Source organism: Capsicum annuum, chromosome 12 (genome assembly GCF_002878395.1).
Source record: "Capsicum annuum cultivar UCD-10X-F1 chromosome 12, UCD10Xv1.1, whole genome shotgun sequence".
In the NCBI taxonomy this organism is placed as follows: domain Eukaryota; kingdom Viridiplantae; phylum Streptophyta; class Magnoliopsida; order Solanales; family Solanaceae; genus Capsicum; species Capsicum annuum.
In genome coordinates this window covers 32,486,176-32,503,750 of record NC_061122.1, presented here as the reverse complement: position 1 = coordinate 32,503,750, position 17,575 = coordinate 32,486,176, and the positions used below count along the sequence as shown (strand labels likewise).

General features: G+C 32.1%; 1 protein-coding gene across 1 annotated transcript; it reads right to left on the bottom strand.

The window, feature by feature from the left end:
* Positions 1–2,780: 2,780 nt before the first annotated feature.
* Positions 2,781–4,077, bottom strand: LOC107849978 (transcription factor IND-like). The gene has a single exon (XM_016694477.2). It carries the CDS (start codon positions 3,793–3,795, stop codon positions 2,959–2,961), a length of 837 nt encoding a protein of 278 aa, XP_016549963.2. The 5' UTR covers positions 3,796–4,077; the 3' UTR covers positions 2,781–2,958.
* Between the last annotated feature and the right edge of the window lie 13,498 nt (positions 4,078–17,575).

The window sequence follows — 17,575 nt, the reverse complement described above, 5'->3', positions numbered from 1 at the left end:
TCAGTACATTCCATATACTGACACATACTCTTTTTTTGTGCTATGATATCTCATATCATAGGTTCAGACGCTTAAGTTCCTGATCGCGCATAGACAGATTTAGATTTAGCCAGCATTGTCAAATTTATTAGTGAGTCCTCATCTATCGAGGATATGTTTTATTTCAGTATTTCAGTAGTTGGAGTTAGTTGGGGGCTTGTCCCATCAACTCCGCTTTCAGATAGTTCAGTATAAGGCTTTTCAGACTAGACTATGTCAGACAGTATTCAGTATTTCAGATGTTTTCATCAGATGTTATATTTTATCAGTATTTCAGATTATGAATATTATGGCATTTCAACCTATTTTCCGCATTATTTCAGTATTATTACTCAGTGCTCACAACAGATATCAGTCCTGAGTTAGCTTGTGATCCTTCGAGGTCGTAAGCACCGTGTAGCGTCTGGGGTACAGACTCAGAGCGTTACATTAGTGGGTAAAAGTTATGGTAGAAGGGTCATTAGTTTTTAATAACTTTTGTAATCTTTACTCATTATTTTATCTAATAATGCTTGTAACTCTTATAACATCTATCTCATTTATGTACCCACTTTTCACTTTACAACACCATAGTCTTCCTATTCACTACTATGAAAAATTCCTCATCTATAAATAATGGTGTTTATTCCTTTGTGTTGTTGACGAGGAAATATGAAAAATTTGAAAAAATATTATAGTATATAGTAGTGAAAGAGAGAGTTGAGACAAAGAAAATATTCTTAGTCTTTAACTATATTCACTATACAAAAGAGAGTAATTATATTAGTGAAAGATGGAGTTGAGACAAGAAAAATATTTTAAGTCTTCAACTATATTCACTATTAAAAAGAGAGTTTTATATATGTTGAAGGAATGCATTTTTTTGGTGGAGGCTTTGAACTCGTAAATTAATCCAGAGTTGCTTGTTGTACATCGTTGATGGACTGTTGTATCCTGGAGGGGACAAGTCAAGATAAATACTGCTGGATCGATGTAGATTATGGTGCAGTGGGATTGAATCTCCTTAAAAAGAGCGAGATATCCGTGTCTCAGCCCGAATTTTATTTACTCAATTTTTTGTTTATTTTACTTTCAACTATAATTTATTGTAATTTGTGATATATTATACCAACACATGTTGACGGAGTCGAAAAGTAGATTAATTCCTCAAATGAGCGAAACATACATTGTTTAGGAAAGAAATAACTTCAACATGTGCTTCCGTGTCTTCCAACAAATAAGTTATTAAGTGTTGTGAAACAGTACTAATTATGAGATAAAAGTCAGAGATACATCTTAATCAAACTTGTCAAATTTAAACATAATAATTTAATGAAATCTAGTTAGAAGCTGACAATTGTAATTAGGAACTACAAATAGACAAACATTGACTGCTTTCCTTTAGATTGGAAGAATGATAATTTATGAGCGAAAAGACAAATTAGGGTTTTGAAATTGATCTTTAGTTATGAAAATCATCTATATCTAAAACAACCTTTCTAACTCATATAAGATAACATACTACTAAAACATCACTATTTTCCATTGAATTTTCCTACTGAAAAATGTAAGATGGCTATTCCCACAAAATTTTGAATCACTGAGAAAAGAAAAGAAAAAGAGTATTTATTTCCTAACATGCCTTTTTTAGTAAACTAGTTCAATGAAAAATGGGTAGGAAAATCATGTTTAATAACACAAATTTCTATTGATTAGAGGTGAGAAAAGCCTCTATTTCTAGTAATGATTTCATTTATGAGATCACGCTGAGTATGTTATTGTTGAAACTTGAAAGCTGATCTTTAGTTCATGAGAGAGAAAGATATTTGTGTAATTGCAAAAATAGGGTTTTAAAGTGAAGCTACTGAAGTATTATTGGAAGGACAAAAACAGAAAACAAGGCAATTTTAATGGAATAGGAGAAAGAAAAAACAATTGATTCATCACCAGAATATGTATTAAAACAATTGATTCATCATCAGAAAATGTATTTAATTATTATATTATATCCAATTTTTTGATTTTTTAACATCTGATGTTTGAGGCTGCACGTATAAAGAAGATCCTTATCCAAAAAAATTTGACATATTCACCAATTAATTAGTAAATTCCTTTTTAGTACATCCTTCTTATCATTAAAATACATATACAACTTCAAATCCTCTAAATTTGGTCACAAACTCAACCGAAAAATCTTTGAAAAATTGATAAAACGGGAGGAAAGAAGACTCCCTATCTCAAGCCCCCTATTTTTACAAGTATCATATGTAAATGTTAATTCTCTTTTTACACTATTAGGTCACTCAAAAGATATCTACCGATAAATCTTCATAAAAGTGAAATTTAAAATCTCATAAATTAGTATTCGTTTGAATGACTGTAATAGAGTAAAAGCTTCTTTACACTATCCGTATATATATATATAGAGAGAGATAGATAGATAGATATATATAAGTTAAATATATTCAATATGCATACACATAACTTGATTTTACAGAAGCACACACACGAGCACAAAAAATTGTGTGTGTGAGGATGATTGGTTGGGTGGATTTGGGGTTTCAGGGTGGGTGGGTGGGGAGGGAACCAAGAGTATAATCATATTCAATTGGTTCTCACGTCACTGTTTTATTCCCGGGAGAGAATTCAGCCAAACGAACTTTCGGATGATCAGAAAAAAATATAGAAAAACACCTTATTGTATAATTATTATACTATATAGAACATACGTAACTCAAGTCTAACCGTTGTGATGATTATCATGCCCTGTAAGTCAACACAATCCTAACAAACCTATTTCTTTTAGTTCACAATTCACATGACCACTATATACACAAATAATTAATTCCTCTATATATTAATATTTTTATTCTTAACAATTCCAATTAGTACACAATAATGATCATAATAATCACATGAATTACCAATAATTTTCCCTAGCTAATTACCAATTACCTCATAAGTAGGATCCGATGAAGTGTTACCAACAAAAGTTGTAGCATTATTGGCCACGGTAGTGGTAGTGCTAGAGGAGCCAAGAATTAGAGCTTTTGTTGTTGTGACAATATTTGCCCAATTTTCATTATTAGGGCATGGAGGTACTAGTACCTGTGCTGGTGGGAGATGATGATTAGAAGATTGTAATAGACGAATTTGCCTTTTTAGAAACTTAACATAGCGAATCGCTTCGTCTAGCATGGAAGCAGTGTCCATTTTGGTTCCACCAGGGACTAATCTTTGCAAGATCCTAATTTTTTCACTTATTCTCTCTCGGCGTAGCCTGGCTGCAACGCTTTGTGGATCGTTGCTAATTCGGACGTTTCGCCTTTTAGGTTTCCGAATGGTGGCTGGATCAATATCAACTGGCTGCATAGCTGCAATCTTGAACATCATTTCCTTCATAGCTCCTAGCTCCTCTTCTTCTTCGTCTTCATCTTCGTCTTCATGAGGTTCGTGATCATTAGGATCCTCTATTAGTGTTTGAACATGATCAAAAGGGACTTGTTGTTGCTGTTGTTGTTGTTGCAATTGGTTTGAGGAAGAGGGAAGTTGGTGATGATGAGGGTTTTGAAGAGGAAAACTAGGCCAAATAGGGTTTTGTTCGAAATGAAATTGTTGTTGTTGTTGTTGTTGATGATGGTCGTGGAATACATGGTCGTTTGGTATACTGGACAAGCATGGTCGTTGTTGTTGTTGGTCGTGGAAGACATGGTTTTCCATATTGGACATGGTTGGTTCCCAAGTGGAGGTAGTGAGGTTAATGTGGTTGATATCCATATCAAGAAGTATAAAGAGTGAATATGGAGAAAAAAGAGAGGAAGAAGAAGAAGAGCTTAATGTGTTTTTCTTCTGTCATTATGAAAAGATTTTCTCATATTTATTGAAAGTTGAAACCCCTTAAGTAAAAATTGGAAAAAAGGGAGTAACTTATTGAAAAGTTGAATCAAAGCTCTTGAAGTTGTACTTCTTGTGTGAAGCCTTAGAGGTCTGACTAGTACACCTTCGTATGGTAGAGAAAAGGCGTAAGTATACACATTATGACATACACAATTCGTACATATATATATATGTATGTATCTATGTGTATATCAAGATATAAAGGGACAAAGGGAAGGGGGTGGGGGTGTTGCGGACTTTATGGAACCAGTAATAAAAGCAAACGCAGATTCGGGATTTAAAGCTTATTGGTTCGAGATTTTAGTCCGTTGCTGATTCTAAAATATTAAATTTAAACATATAGTTAATAATTTAAAAAAAAAACAAATACATGGTTAAAATCCAAACTACCAGGTTCAGTCATATCCGTAAACTATACTCTTAGCTCTCGGCTCCGTCCCTGAATTAAAAAAATTCTAAAAGAGCTAAATTAACTATCCTTTTGTTCCTAAATAAGTGATTCTTTAGATTTTTCATTTTGTTTCTAAATAAGTAGTTCTTTAGTCTTTTCATTTTGTTCCTAAACAAATGGTTGCTTTAGATAATCAAGAACACATTCATGGTGTTCTTTCAACTTTACCCTTCTTAAACAAAGAGGATTTTACATAACAAAGAAATTATTAAAGAGTTACATCTTATTCAAGATATTTATTAGGATAAATTAGTAAAAACATTCTATATATGTTTTTAAGGAATTAGTATGGCGTTTTTAAACTAAAAGAAACATTTACTTAAAAATGGAGGGAGTATTGTTGAAGGGACCACAAGATCAAGTTATTTCCAAATAAATTTTTTTAAAAAACAAGTTTCCATTTTTGTGAGGGGTGTGGGTTGTGGGGAGAGTGTTTCAAGGGTCATTAATGTCCTCCTTTTACTACATTGGTATACAAGTGCATTTAGTAGGACCTGCTGCCTAGGCATCATCCATAGAATTTAACTATTTGCCTTCCCTAACTTGTTATCCATCAAAATCAACTGATAAATTCTTGCTGACTTGGGAGTGATGTAGAGGTTATTGAAGCATGAAAAAGTTATAGGATATTAAATTTTACCAACAATAACAGATTCAATGTAATTTCATAAGTAAAATGCGAATAAGGTAAGATGCATGCAAATCCTTCTCAGTTTTGTTTTGGATACCTCTTGAATGAAAGTCTTGTCATTAAATAGAAAGTACTTCGTCCCTCTATATTTACATGTCCTACTATTGACTTAGCATGTTCCTCTATCTTTATTTGTCCTACTATTGACTTGACACACATCTTAAGAAATAATAAATAATAGGGTAAATTTCACTACATCACCCTTTTGATTTAATAATTTTAATGCTTTGAAAAATGAATTGAATAATGAGCAGTACTCCCTCCGTCTCATTTTACTCGTCCCAAATTTCCTAATTTGATTTCTCAGTTTACTTGCCATTTTTCATTAATCAAGACAAGACAATTTTTTGTTTCTTTTTTACCCTTAGTATTAATTGTTTTTTCTCTAAATTAAAATATAAACATCATTTAATAGGGCACTATGGTAAAATAGTCATGTTATTAATTGTATTTCTTAATCAATGTGCAATGCTAAATTGAGATCAGTAAAATGAGATGGAGGGAGTATTTAGTAGCAAATAAAATGAACATAAGACGATAAATTATTAGGAAAAGGGTCAAATATGCCCCTAAACTTTGCGAAAATGTTCAGATATATCCTCCGTTAAAAGTTTAGCTCATATATACCCCTGTTGTTAACTTTTGGATCATATATACCCCTGTTGTCAAGTTTTGGGCCATATATACCCTTGTCACCGTTAATTTCTTTCCTGAATTTTTTCAACCCACATTTTTTTTGTTAAAAAATTATATTTGCCACGTCATTTTTTTTATTGCAACATCATATATAATTAAATTCACTTCTTCTTCTACACATTAAACGTCCGCCAGATGCTCTCATATACCTCACAATCTCTTTGGATTTTCTCTAATTTGTCGAAATCCTTTTGTTGTATTTTCATATTCTTGCATAACCATTTCTCTCATACATATATCCATACGTACAAAAGATATCCTCTTAATTGACAACTTGTTTTGTTATCTCTATATGGGCTGCATCTTTTACACTTCTACATCCCAATTTCTCACTTGAGTTTTCCTTATTCTTCTTATTCTTGATGTTGAAATTGACAGTGGTGTGAAAGATGAAATCGGTTAACATGATACTAAAATAATTTATAGTTGGTAAGTTTTTTAATTCTTGATTTTTATCGCAGTTTTGCATTGAGTTTTTATGGGGTGTTCTTGACTTTTTTCATTTTGGACTTGATTATTCTTGGGTTTATGCAAGCATCGAAAAATACAATAAAGAAATTTCGGCAAATTAAAGAAAATTCTAAAAAATTATGAGGTAGATGAAAGCATTTGACAGATGGTTAATGTGTAGAAGAAGGGATGAATTTAGTTATATACGGTATGACAATTAAAAAGTGATGTGGAAATATGATTTCTTAAGAAAAAGGAGAAAGAGAGTTGGAAAATTTTAGCAAATTAATTAATGGCAATAGGGGTATATATGACCTAAAACTTGACAACAGGGGTATATATGACCAAAACTTGACAACATGGGTATATATAGCCCAAGACTCGGACGTCAGGGCATTGATGAGGTAAACTTTTAATGGAGGATATATCTGAACATTTTCGTAAAGTTTATGGGCATATGTGACTCTTTTCCCTAAATTATTTAATTCATGATCTATGAGTTGATCATGATGCTAATCCCCCCCCCCCCCCCAAATTGATGTTGCTGGATCAATAAATGCATAAATTTATCTATTAGAAATTGATAGCTTTGTCGTGCCTCTAATTTATGAATACAACAACTATTTGAAAATCACTGACCGTTATTTATAATTTCTCACATACAATGACAATTTAATATTTATATACATACATATATATATATATATATATATATATATATTCTCTTTTAATTCATGATTTATCAGTTGATCATGATGCTAATATCCCCCCTCCAAATTAATGTTGATGGATCAATTAGAAGCATAAATTTACCTATTAGAAATTGATAGCTTTGTCGTGCATCAAATTTATAAACACATCAACTATTTGAAGATCCTTGGTCGTTATTTACTTCTCACATACAATGATAATTTACTTTGATGTGTTTAGTCCTTTCATAAGAAATTTGATCTATTAGTAATATCTGAATAACACTTGTTTTGTCAGCATGGAGAGAAATAGAATATTTAGATTGAGTAAATTCAATCTCTTCAAGTAATCCACAAAGTAAAATAGTCTTGGAGCAAGCAATGGACATGAATCGATATTCAAGCTTTGTTGAAGATTTTGACAAACAATATTGTTCTGGTTTTGACAAACAATCTTGTTCTTACTCTTTCAAGATATCAAGGATTATCTAATAAACATACACTAACTGTTAATTGAATGACGGGTATTAGGATATTTTGCCCAGTTAAAATAACAAAAAACGTTAAGATGAATATTAGAAATACTACAATTAGATGTTTCTAAGAGATATATATCAAATGATGCAATAAAGAACCACCAACGAACATGAAAGAGAGCTTGAATAAATTGACTTACTCGCTAAACTACAAAAGAAATATCAGACTGGATAATAGTAATGTAATTTAAGTTCCTAACTAACTATTGAAACATAGTTGGATCAGAAAGAATATCGCATTTCTCATGATGATACTCTATATTCAATTCCAATGGAGTATATATGAAGGAGAAATCTTGAAGACCATCCAAAACAATCAGATCCTGAGTATATTTGTACTGATTTAGAAACACACCTAGAGAATCATAATGAACTTCCAATCTCAAAAAAATATGTAAGAGTATCAAGATCTTTTATATAGAAAAGAATTCTTAAGATGCTATCGAAGGCTAGTTATTAATGAAGAATCGATTCTTGTGATAATAATATCATCTACATATGTCAAAAGAATAAAAATAACCTGTAAATATTTTTACAAATAAAGATGAGTCATATTTGCTCTGTTCAAAAGAGAATTATAACAGAGTATATTGAAGCTTATAAAATCAAGATCTAGGAGTGCCATATATATTAAAAGTAAGCATGAGTTAATGATATTGGAGTGATGTGCTAAAAGTGAGCAAGGTTGAAAGTCTAATCATGTGTAAAAGTAAGCATGAATTAAAAATTAGAGTACAAGCATTAAAAGTTAGCAAGGTTTAAAAGTTGAAGTCTATGTGTTAAAGGAAAAATGAATTAAAAATAAATTTGTATTTTAAAGATAGAGCAACAAGATTGTTAAAAATATGATTGAAATTTTATCTATATACATTGTATTTAAATATTTTTTGGACGAAAAACTCTTTATTATTGTCTAACTGGTTGATATTTAATTTGAACCATCTTGAACCAATCTTTAATCTTGCATAATTATTAACTCTGTTATCACTTGTTGAGATAAAAAATCAAAGAAACATGCAAAAGCTAATAAATTTAAATTGTGATGCTGATAAATCTACTGCTTGGTAGTAATAATCCCACCTATAAAAGCATATCAGGGCAAAGTGATTATTCTTGCCTTAGATCTGGCAAGCCTCAGTAGAGAACTTCCTTCTTTTCGTGTTTACATTTTGCAAGTTGATTTGACTTGACCTTACATTATTCTATCCTGCCTCTCTGTGTAGTAAAAGCTATGTTATAGTTTTGTTGGGACACCTCCACCTCTTCTTACCTCATGTTAAAACCTCTAAGAGAGTTGACAAACTGATTCAAAGTGGGATAAGCATATTTTCCCAACATAATAGTTCTGAAGGTTCTATATTTAGAACCTAATCCTCTTACAAAGTTAATAACTTTGATATCTTCATCAATTGGTTGGTGTATGGCAACAAGTCTATCACATATTACCTTGAACTCCTACAAGTACATATCAAACTTCTTTTTTTCTAGCTTAATATTTTGTAGTTGTTGCTTATAAGCTGGAATTCCTTATCCTTTGTAGCTTGAAGATGTGATTCTTCCAAGCACTCCTAATTCTCTTTGGCCGTTGTGCACCTGCTTTTTCCAGTCATAGTTTCTAAAATCCAGGTTCTAACAAGAACATATTTTTCTTCCCATTCTAGGACAAGAGGCTCATTCTTCTTTTTTCTTTCAACAACCTTTCCAGTATCAATAATTATTTCAAATTCACACTGCCTAGGCTTGGATTCATAAATTAGGGTTGTCATTTTTATATTTTGCATCAATTGAAGGATCTGAGTCCCTCAAATAATCTAGTTAGTTGATTTGAATTTTATAGCACATATAGTTATAAGGTGATGAAGTGAGGCTGCAGAAGGGACAAGGTTGCTGGGATTGAAGTAGATTCCATTATTAAGATTTGATTTGTGTGCAACATAACTTAGTATTTTGTGTAGCCATGATACTATGTAGATTTACACAGCCAAGTAAATAGAGAGAAGGATCGCCTATTGCTTAAATGATGAGCTTGTACCTAATGCCTTTGTTTACATAAGTGTAACTAGTAGTCTCTAACTATAACTCATAAGATAAATTGAGTCTTAGAGCACTTGTGCTACACTTTTGTTTACTAGATATCTAGCTAGACTAAAACTAATTTGCATATCCAAGAATCCCAAATACATGTCTACACTAGATAGATATCGCAACATTGCATGCTTTATTTATACATTAGCCTTAGTTGAAACATATATGAAGTTCTATAGCTTACTGATCATTATAATTTGTATAATTAAAAGAGAATGTATATAATATTTTAAAGGAAAAGGAAATTTATCCCTTTACTTAAATTTAATAGTTAAGTTTACCCTTCGTCATACTATGGGGTCATATTTGTCCTCGTCGTTAGCAAAGTATTCACCTGTACCCCTTATTTAACAAAATGATCCAAATCATAAATTATCTATTTTTAAATAAAAAATTCATTTTCCTATTCTTATCCATCCGTCCGACCCAAGTTAACCAAAATGGACCCAAGGAGAAGAGAGATTCTCTTCAATGTTCTTCAAAACTTGAGAGAACATCACATTTTAGATGAGATTTAGTACCTATTCTCGTAACTCTCCGACTTTATTGGGGGGAGAAGAGAGATATAAATATGTTCATCTCTCTTTGTGTGCTTGTGGACACCATTCTACAAATGAAGGATGGCAGGTCCCCTTAGTCCTTACAAATTGAGTCAGCAAGAGAGAAGGGTCAACCATTGAAGATAAGCAAAACCGCTATGAGATCCAAACCGAACATGTCTCCATCTAATATTTGATTCTTGATTTTTCTTCAAAAATACTAGTAACAGTCTTCAACTCTTGTCTTGGAACTCCTGAAATTTAAAAATAGTGGTTGGAATTTTAAGCTCCGATGATTACAAATTAATAAAGTACTAAACTTTATCCTCAATTCTCAAAATGTTCAACAAGAAAAAAGTTTTCTTCAAGAAAAAGAAAGAAAGTAGAATGAAGAGTACGTATTCTTTGAGTTCATCAACTTTGTTACAATCTCAAATTTGTGATGTTCTCTCAAGTCCAAATTTGTGGTTTTCATCAACAGTAAAACCAACTTTAAGTAAAAAAAGATGAAACAAAAAGATTCAAATCCATCAAATTCACGGTGTGCCCTTAAGAAAATTATTTTCCTCAAGTACTCGAGGTTATGAAATATATCCTCCCAGGATAAATGAATCACTTCGACAGAATAACGGTACCTTAAATTCTGTCGAACTACGAACACACTCAATGGGAGCAAATCACACTAGAGTTTTTTCAAGAAAGAAGAGTATTTTTTTCTTCAAAATTTCATGTCTATACTTGAGAAAAAATACAAGTATTTATAGCCATCAAGGTATTGCTTCATCAAGAGAAGCTATGGTTCAGAAAGGTGCACCCTTTTATAAAGGTGTAATTTTTCAGAAAAGGCGCAACTCTTTGAAAAAGTCACAACCCATTGGAAAGGTCATCACTATTTACATCGAAAAGGTGCCTATTCAAATTGCATCCTTTCTTTTGGTGTCTTTATGAAAAATACCTATTCATTTTTCATTCACACATCTTCAAAATCCGACAATCGTCCATATGATTGGGGAATAACTATTTTATAAAAGATTTATGGACAAGTATTTGATTTACAAGCAAAGACTAGTTGCATGTAGATAAATAGTTTTTCCTTTGAACTTTCATAATGAACTTTCACCGGATGCACTCGATCAATCAGTACATGTGATATTTTTGAATCATTGAGCTTTAATGTACACCTAGACAACACAAGTCACACAAGCAATCTTTTATCATTTATGGTCTCACGATTTTATTTATTTCAGCCATGAACACTTCATGGTTTTATGAGAGCTTAGAGAATAGACCTTTACTAACATTCTCTTGAAGTGGCTTCCACTTAACTCTCATATATGTAATTACTAAATGTTTAATACTATAGATCAAACTATTTGGTCAAACCTGCCAAACTTAGAAACCATTAAAAAGCTTCAAATCATAAGCTTATCCTTATTTCTTGAACATCGTCTTCATCATGATAATGGGTTGAGTATATTTACAATATTGAATCATCAGTCATAACTTTATTTGATCTCCTTAAACCTAGATCTTTGGATCTCCAGTCTGCTAGGTTGAGTTACCGCCATGATGACTTGTCCTAGGCCTTAAACCCATTTCCGTCAATGATCTCTCAACCCTCTCTATAGATAGGCCTTTTGTAAGTGGATCCGACACATTATCTTCTTACTTCACATAGTCAACCATGATAATTTCACTAGTGAGTAGTTCTCTAATGGTATTATGTCTTGTCTTATATGATGAGATTTATCGTTATACATCATGCTGCCTGCCCTACCTATTGTCGCTTGACTATCACAGCGTATGCATATTGGTGCAAAAGGTTTGGGCTAATAAGGAATATCTTTCAAGAAATTTTAGAGTTATTCAGCTTTTTCACCAGCTTTATCTAACGCGATAAATTCAAATTTCATTGTAGAGTGGGCAATACATGTCTGTTTGGATGATTTTTAAGAGACTTCTCCTCCACCTAAAGTAAATCCATATTCACTCATGGATTTTACATCATTCGATCCAGTGATCCAATTTGCATCACTATATCCTTCAATCACTGTTGGATATTTGTTATAATGTAAAGCATAGTCTTGAGTATGCTTTAGATACCCCAAAACTCTTTTCATTTCTATTCGATGAGTTTGATTGGGATTACTTGGCTCAATTTACTAATATCACATACTATGTATGGTTGCGTACAATTCATGATATACATCAAACTTCCCAACACTCTTACGTAGTTCAATTGTAAAACACTTTTACCTTCATTCTGTTGAAGTGCAAAACTCACATCTAATGAAGTCTTGATAATACTGAAACCAAATACTTGAACTTTTCAAGTGCTATTTCAATATAATGTGACTGTGATAATGCCAACCCTTTTAAAGTTTATGAATTCTTATCCCTAAGATCAAATCCGTAACTTTAAGGTATTTCATATCAAACTTGCTTTCAAGCATTTGTTTCATAGCATATATGTAATAATAATGTCTCTATTGATGATCAACATATCATCCACATACAAAGAAATAATGACTTTGTAATTAGGAGTGTCTTTAATGTAAACACATTTATCATATTCATTTATCTTGAAGCCATTTCCAACATGGTTTGGTCAAACTTTGTTTGCTACTGTTTGGGTGTTTGTTTTAGTCCATAAAATGACTTACCAATTTTGCACGCTTTCTTTTCTTCACGAAGGATAAAAAAATCTCAAGTTGTTCCATGTAAATTTCTTCCTCCAATTCTCCATTAAAGTATGTTGTTTTCACATTCATTTGATGGATTTCAAGACCATATACCTCCGCTAAGGCAACCAACATCTGAATGAAAGTTATCCTTATTACAGGTGAGTATATACCAAAATAATCAAGGCCTTCTTTTTTTCCAAAGCCTTTCACAATAAGTCCTGCCTTGTATTTGTTAATAGTAACATTAGTTTTTATTTTCCTTTCAAAGATCCATTTGAAACCTAAAGGTTTATTTCCTGGAGGAAAATCAACCTACTCCCAAGTGTGGTTGCTCAAGATTGAATTAATCTCACTATTGACTGCCTCTTTCCAAAAGAATGAGTCCGAAGGCGACATCATTTCTTTAAACGTTTGAGGTTCATTTTCAAGAAGAAATGTTACAAAATCTGATGTAAAAAGAGTTGATGTTCTTTGACTTGTACTGTGCCTTGGATTCTCATCATTAAGTATATTTTTATATGGTTTATTTTGTGGTCGTTTAGATCCTCCACTAGATAACTTATGTTCAATTTTATGCGGATAAATGTGTTCAAATAACTCAACATTATCTGATTAAATTATCGTATTTTCATTGATATCCTAATGTTTGGATTTATTAATCAAAAGTTGACATGCTTTTCTACTTTAGCATATCTAATGAATACACAGTCCACAGTTTTAGGTCCCATTTTTATTCTTTTTCGCATAGGAACTTGGATTTTGAATAGACACCCCCACACTTTGAAATATTTCAAGTTGAGTTCCCCCCTTCTATTTTTTATATGGAATTGAATGTGTCTTACTATGAGACACTCTATTGAGTATTCTATTTGCTGTAAGGATAGCTTCCTCCATAAGTTTTGCGCTAAATTCGAACTTAGGAGTGACAAATTCATCATTTTCTTTACGGTTCTATTTTTCCTTGCTAAAATTCCATTTGATTGAAGTTAACATGTGTAGTAGTTTGATGGAGAATTTCGTTTTCTAAACATATCTCCTCAAAAGGAGATTCATACTCTCCACCCCTATCATTTTTTATCATTTTAATCTTTTTATCCAACTGATTTTCAACTTTAGTTTTATATTTCCTAAATACATATATTGCTTAATACTTACCATTTAGTAAATAAACATAACAATATCTAGTGTAGTCGTCAATAAAATTTATGAAATATTTTTTTCACCATAAGCTGGTGTTGACTTCATATCACAAATATCTGTACGAATTAAGTTTAAGGGATTGAAATTCCTTTAAACAGACTTATACTGATGCTTAGCATACTTAGATTTCACACATATTTGATACTTTGATTACTGCACTCAAAATTAGGCAACACTTCGAAACTTATAAGTTTTTGCAAGGTTTTGTAATTGAAACGTCCTAATGACTATGCTACAAATCATTTTACTCTAACAAGTAATAAGAAGCCTCAACTTTATTCATTTTAAGATCCATTACATCAAGTTTGAAAAGAACTCATGGAGGTAGCCATTTCCTATATACGTTTCATTCTTGCTTATTATAATTTTCTCTGAAACAAACACACAATTAAACTGAACAACTTAATGACGTAATATTGATTGTCGTTGGGACAACGCTATTTATAATCGAATCAATTTGTTATTCAGTTTCATTCGTCATCTTGTCTGTAACATCCTGTACTTTTAGGCTAAAGTTAAACCGTCTTTCCTACATTTATGAACCCGAACTATAATACTCCATACTATTCTTAGCTTAACTCATTTTTTAGTTGCATTCTTAAGGGGCTTAAGGCTCAAAATTTTTCACTAAGTGTTGGGAGCTTAGTCATCTTCAAGACCCCTAAACTTTAAGGATCTCTATTTTGACCTTCCTGACCTTGAGATGATGGTTTTTGAGTTAATTCATGTTCAGGGATGTAAGAAGTATGTTTCGGGGGAGTTTCAGATTTTTTGGACAAGGTTTGGGTCATGTTTGGATCACGAATCTAGAAAGTCACTGCGATAGTGCCGTGTCACGGTGATATTCTCATTGGCATGTACAACACATCGCGGTGGGTATACAAAACGTAGTTATGAATTTAAAAATGTTAGAAGGGCAATTGGATCTTTTCCCCCTCAACCCAATCATTCATAACATGACTTGGGGCATCAGTTAGGGTATTATTTGCCCTTCTTCTCCAATTAACTCTCAAGAAAAACCCTCTCTTCCCAAGAACAAATTCAATTCTTTTTCCCCAAGTAATTTAGAATTCAAGCTTTCCAAACTCAAGATTATTCAAGAAAGCATCAAAATTAGGGTTCATCCTCCAAGTTAAGATACTTAAGGTACGTAGGGCTATCATAAATTTCATGGGCGTAAGTTTTAAAGTTTTTACAAGATTTAAAGTATATGTATATGCACGTATTATGAGATTTGAGATTTTCTTTGAGAGCATGCATTAGGAACCCTGATTTATGATGAAATCTTGTTTAAACCATGGGGGTTTTCCCTAAAATTTAATTATATTCTTGGTTATGGATGTTATACATTTGACGAGTAATATGAAAGCATAATTTACGAAATTTCCTCTCTTTATATGAAGTCTATTGTCTTAATATACCGTGGTTGTTTATTCGAAGGGTTAAAAGAATGAGTTTTAATATTTTACTATCAATTGTAGGATTACACTGCTTTATAATCTAATGAGAGGGTGTTTTATTGATTTGTAAATGCTCTTGTGTCCTAATGAAAAATTGCAAGTGATTAATGAGTGAATTGGCCATCACATGTTTAAGTCTTGAAAAGAGAATGTGTTTGCATTTGCTTTTGAAATAAAAACTCTCTTGTGATTTGATAAAATCTTTAGGTTGTCATATGTATGTTTTTGAATGAGAAGGAAGGATACAATATGGTTTGATATGTATGACCTGCAGGTTTGGGTATGACGATAAATAGAGATGATATGCCCTTAACATAATAAGCATTGAATGTTGTATAAGCATGAAGCATAGTTTTAAAGAACTAAAAATGGTCTTAAAGAGAGCTAGTTGGTTATCCGAAGAAAGCTTGATTCAGATATCTCTTAGTTGGAAACCGTGTTTTGCCGATACGGGCTTAGATGTCCTAAATTATGGATTGTATGCTGGTGACTGCCTTATGGCGTAGTACGAATGACAGAACCCAATCCTTGTGGCAAAATTGAATTGGGGGCTTGGCCTCTGAGTTAAGGGCGGAGTCCATATAGCCTGTGGATAAGTACATTTGTTGGGTGTACCATCTAACTCAGAAGTAAAATAAAGAGTTGAGTTATAATTTCTATAAGATGTTTTGAAGCTCACTAAATTATGCCCATGTGTTTTCAAATGTTTTATACTGACATGTTTTTATGAAATGCTCTCACTTATGTTGTATAAAAATATATTTTATTTTTGGATTGTTCTACGTACCAACACTTTTGAGTATTGATCCCCTATATTTTAGGTTCTGAGGTTCAGTCCCATGGTCCATCATATCAGTTGTTCATATTGGATAATGACAGAGTTGGTGAGCCATTCATATTTTGGAAGGCCTTTACTTATATGTTGAGTCTTTCAGTGTATGCTCCAGCCGGGAGCTTTGTCCCAATCTATATAGTTTGTTCTCATTAGAGGCTTCCTAGACAAAAACTGAGTATTGTATTGACATATTTGTTGACATTGTTGTATTATAAATTTCCCTTGAGTTTTCATCATATCTTCCACACTTTATTATATATGGATATGCTTATGATTACATGCTAAGGGGTCTCTCGAGCCCTCGTGGTTCGGGATGTCCATCGCGGTCAGGGCCTCAGTTCGGATCGTGACATTATCAATCTTTGACATACAATTTAGTATTTCAGAATACTAACAATAAAGAATTTAATCTTTAACCAACTTGTTTCTAGTCAAGGATTATCTTCAAATTATCAACCGAATGAACTTTGAAATCAGTCGAAGTTTTTGTAGCCGTTTGGCCATGAAAACTTTTTACTTTTTTTCAAAAAATTATTTCACTTTAGTAAAAAAAGTGAAAACAATATGTGGACGTTTGGCCATGAAAATTAAAATTTTTGATGTTGAAGTTGGAGTTGGAGTTGTGTTTGTCCATGAATATAATTGGAGTTATTTTTGAATTTTTGTGAGAGAAATAAGATGAAAAAAAGTAAAAACAAGTTTTTGTTGTTTTTCACTTTTCCAAATACAACTTCAAGTTGTGTTTGAAATGCTCATGGCCAAACATCCACTTGGAGTTGAATATGACATAAAGTGAAATTTTTTTTTGAAAAAGTGAAAAAAAATTCATGACCGAACGGGCTCTATGTCTTTGGCCATGAGAATTCCAAATACAATTTAGAATTGTACTTGAAAAAGTGAAACAAGTAAAACCTGTTTTCACCTTTTTCACTCATACTTCTCTCACAAAATTTCAATAACAACTTTAATTTGTATTAGTGGCCAAACACAACTCCAACTCCAACTTTAACTTCAACTCCAATTTTAACTCTGCAAAATTATGATTTTCATGGCCAAACGGGGCCTATGACTTTAAATCAGAATCAAATTCAAACAGAGTGAAAAGGTTTTAAACTTCATAAACCAATATAACTACTTCACTGAATCAGTGAAGTTTTTATGTTGTTCGAACTGAATTTTTACACTGATTTCTCGCTGAAGTTTTTATATTCTTCTAACAGAGGGAATACAAATCAAAATATTTTAGTCTCCCCAAAATCAGACCCAATACATATTAACCAAGTACTTGATTTATAAGTGGTGGTAATTTTTTTTTCTCTTTTCTCCAAACAAGCACAAAAAATA

What these genes read in the sequence shown, in the direction of transcription:
- LOC107849978 (XM_016694477.2), bottom strand. Translation starts at nt 3,795, where the DNA reads ATGGATATCAACCACATTAACCTCACTACCTCCACTTGGGAACCAACC.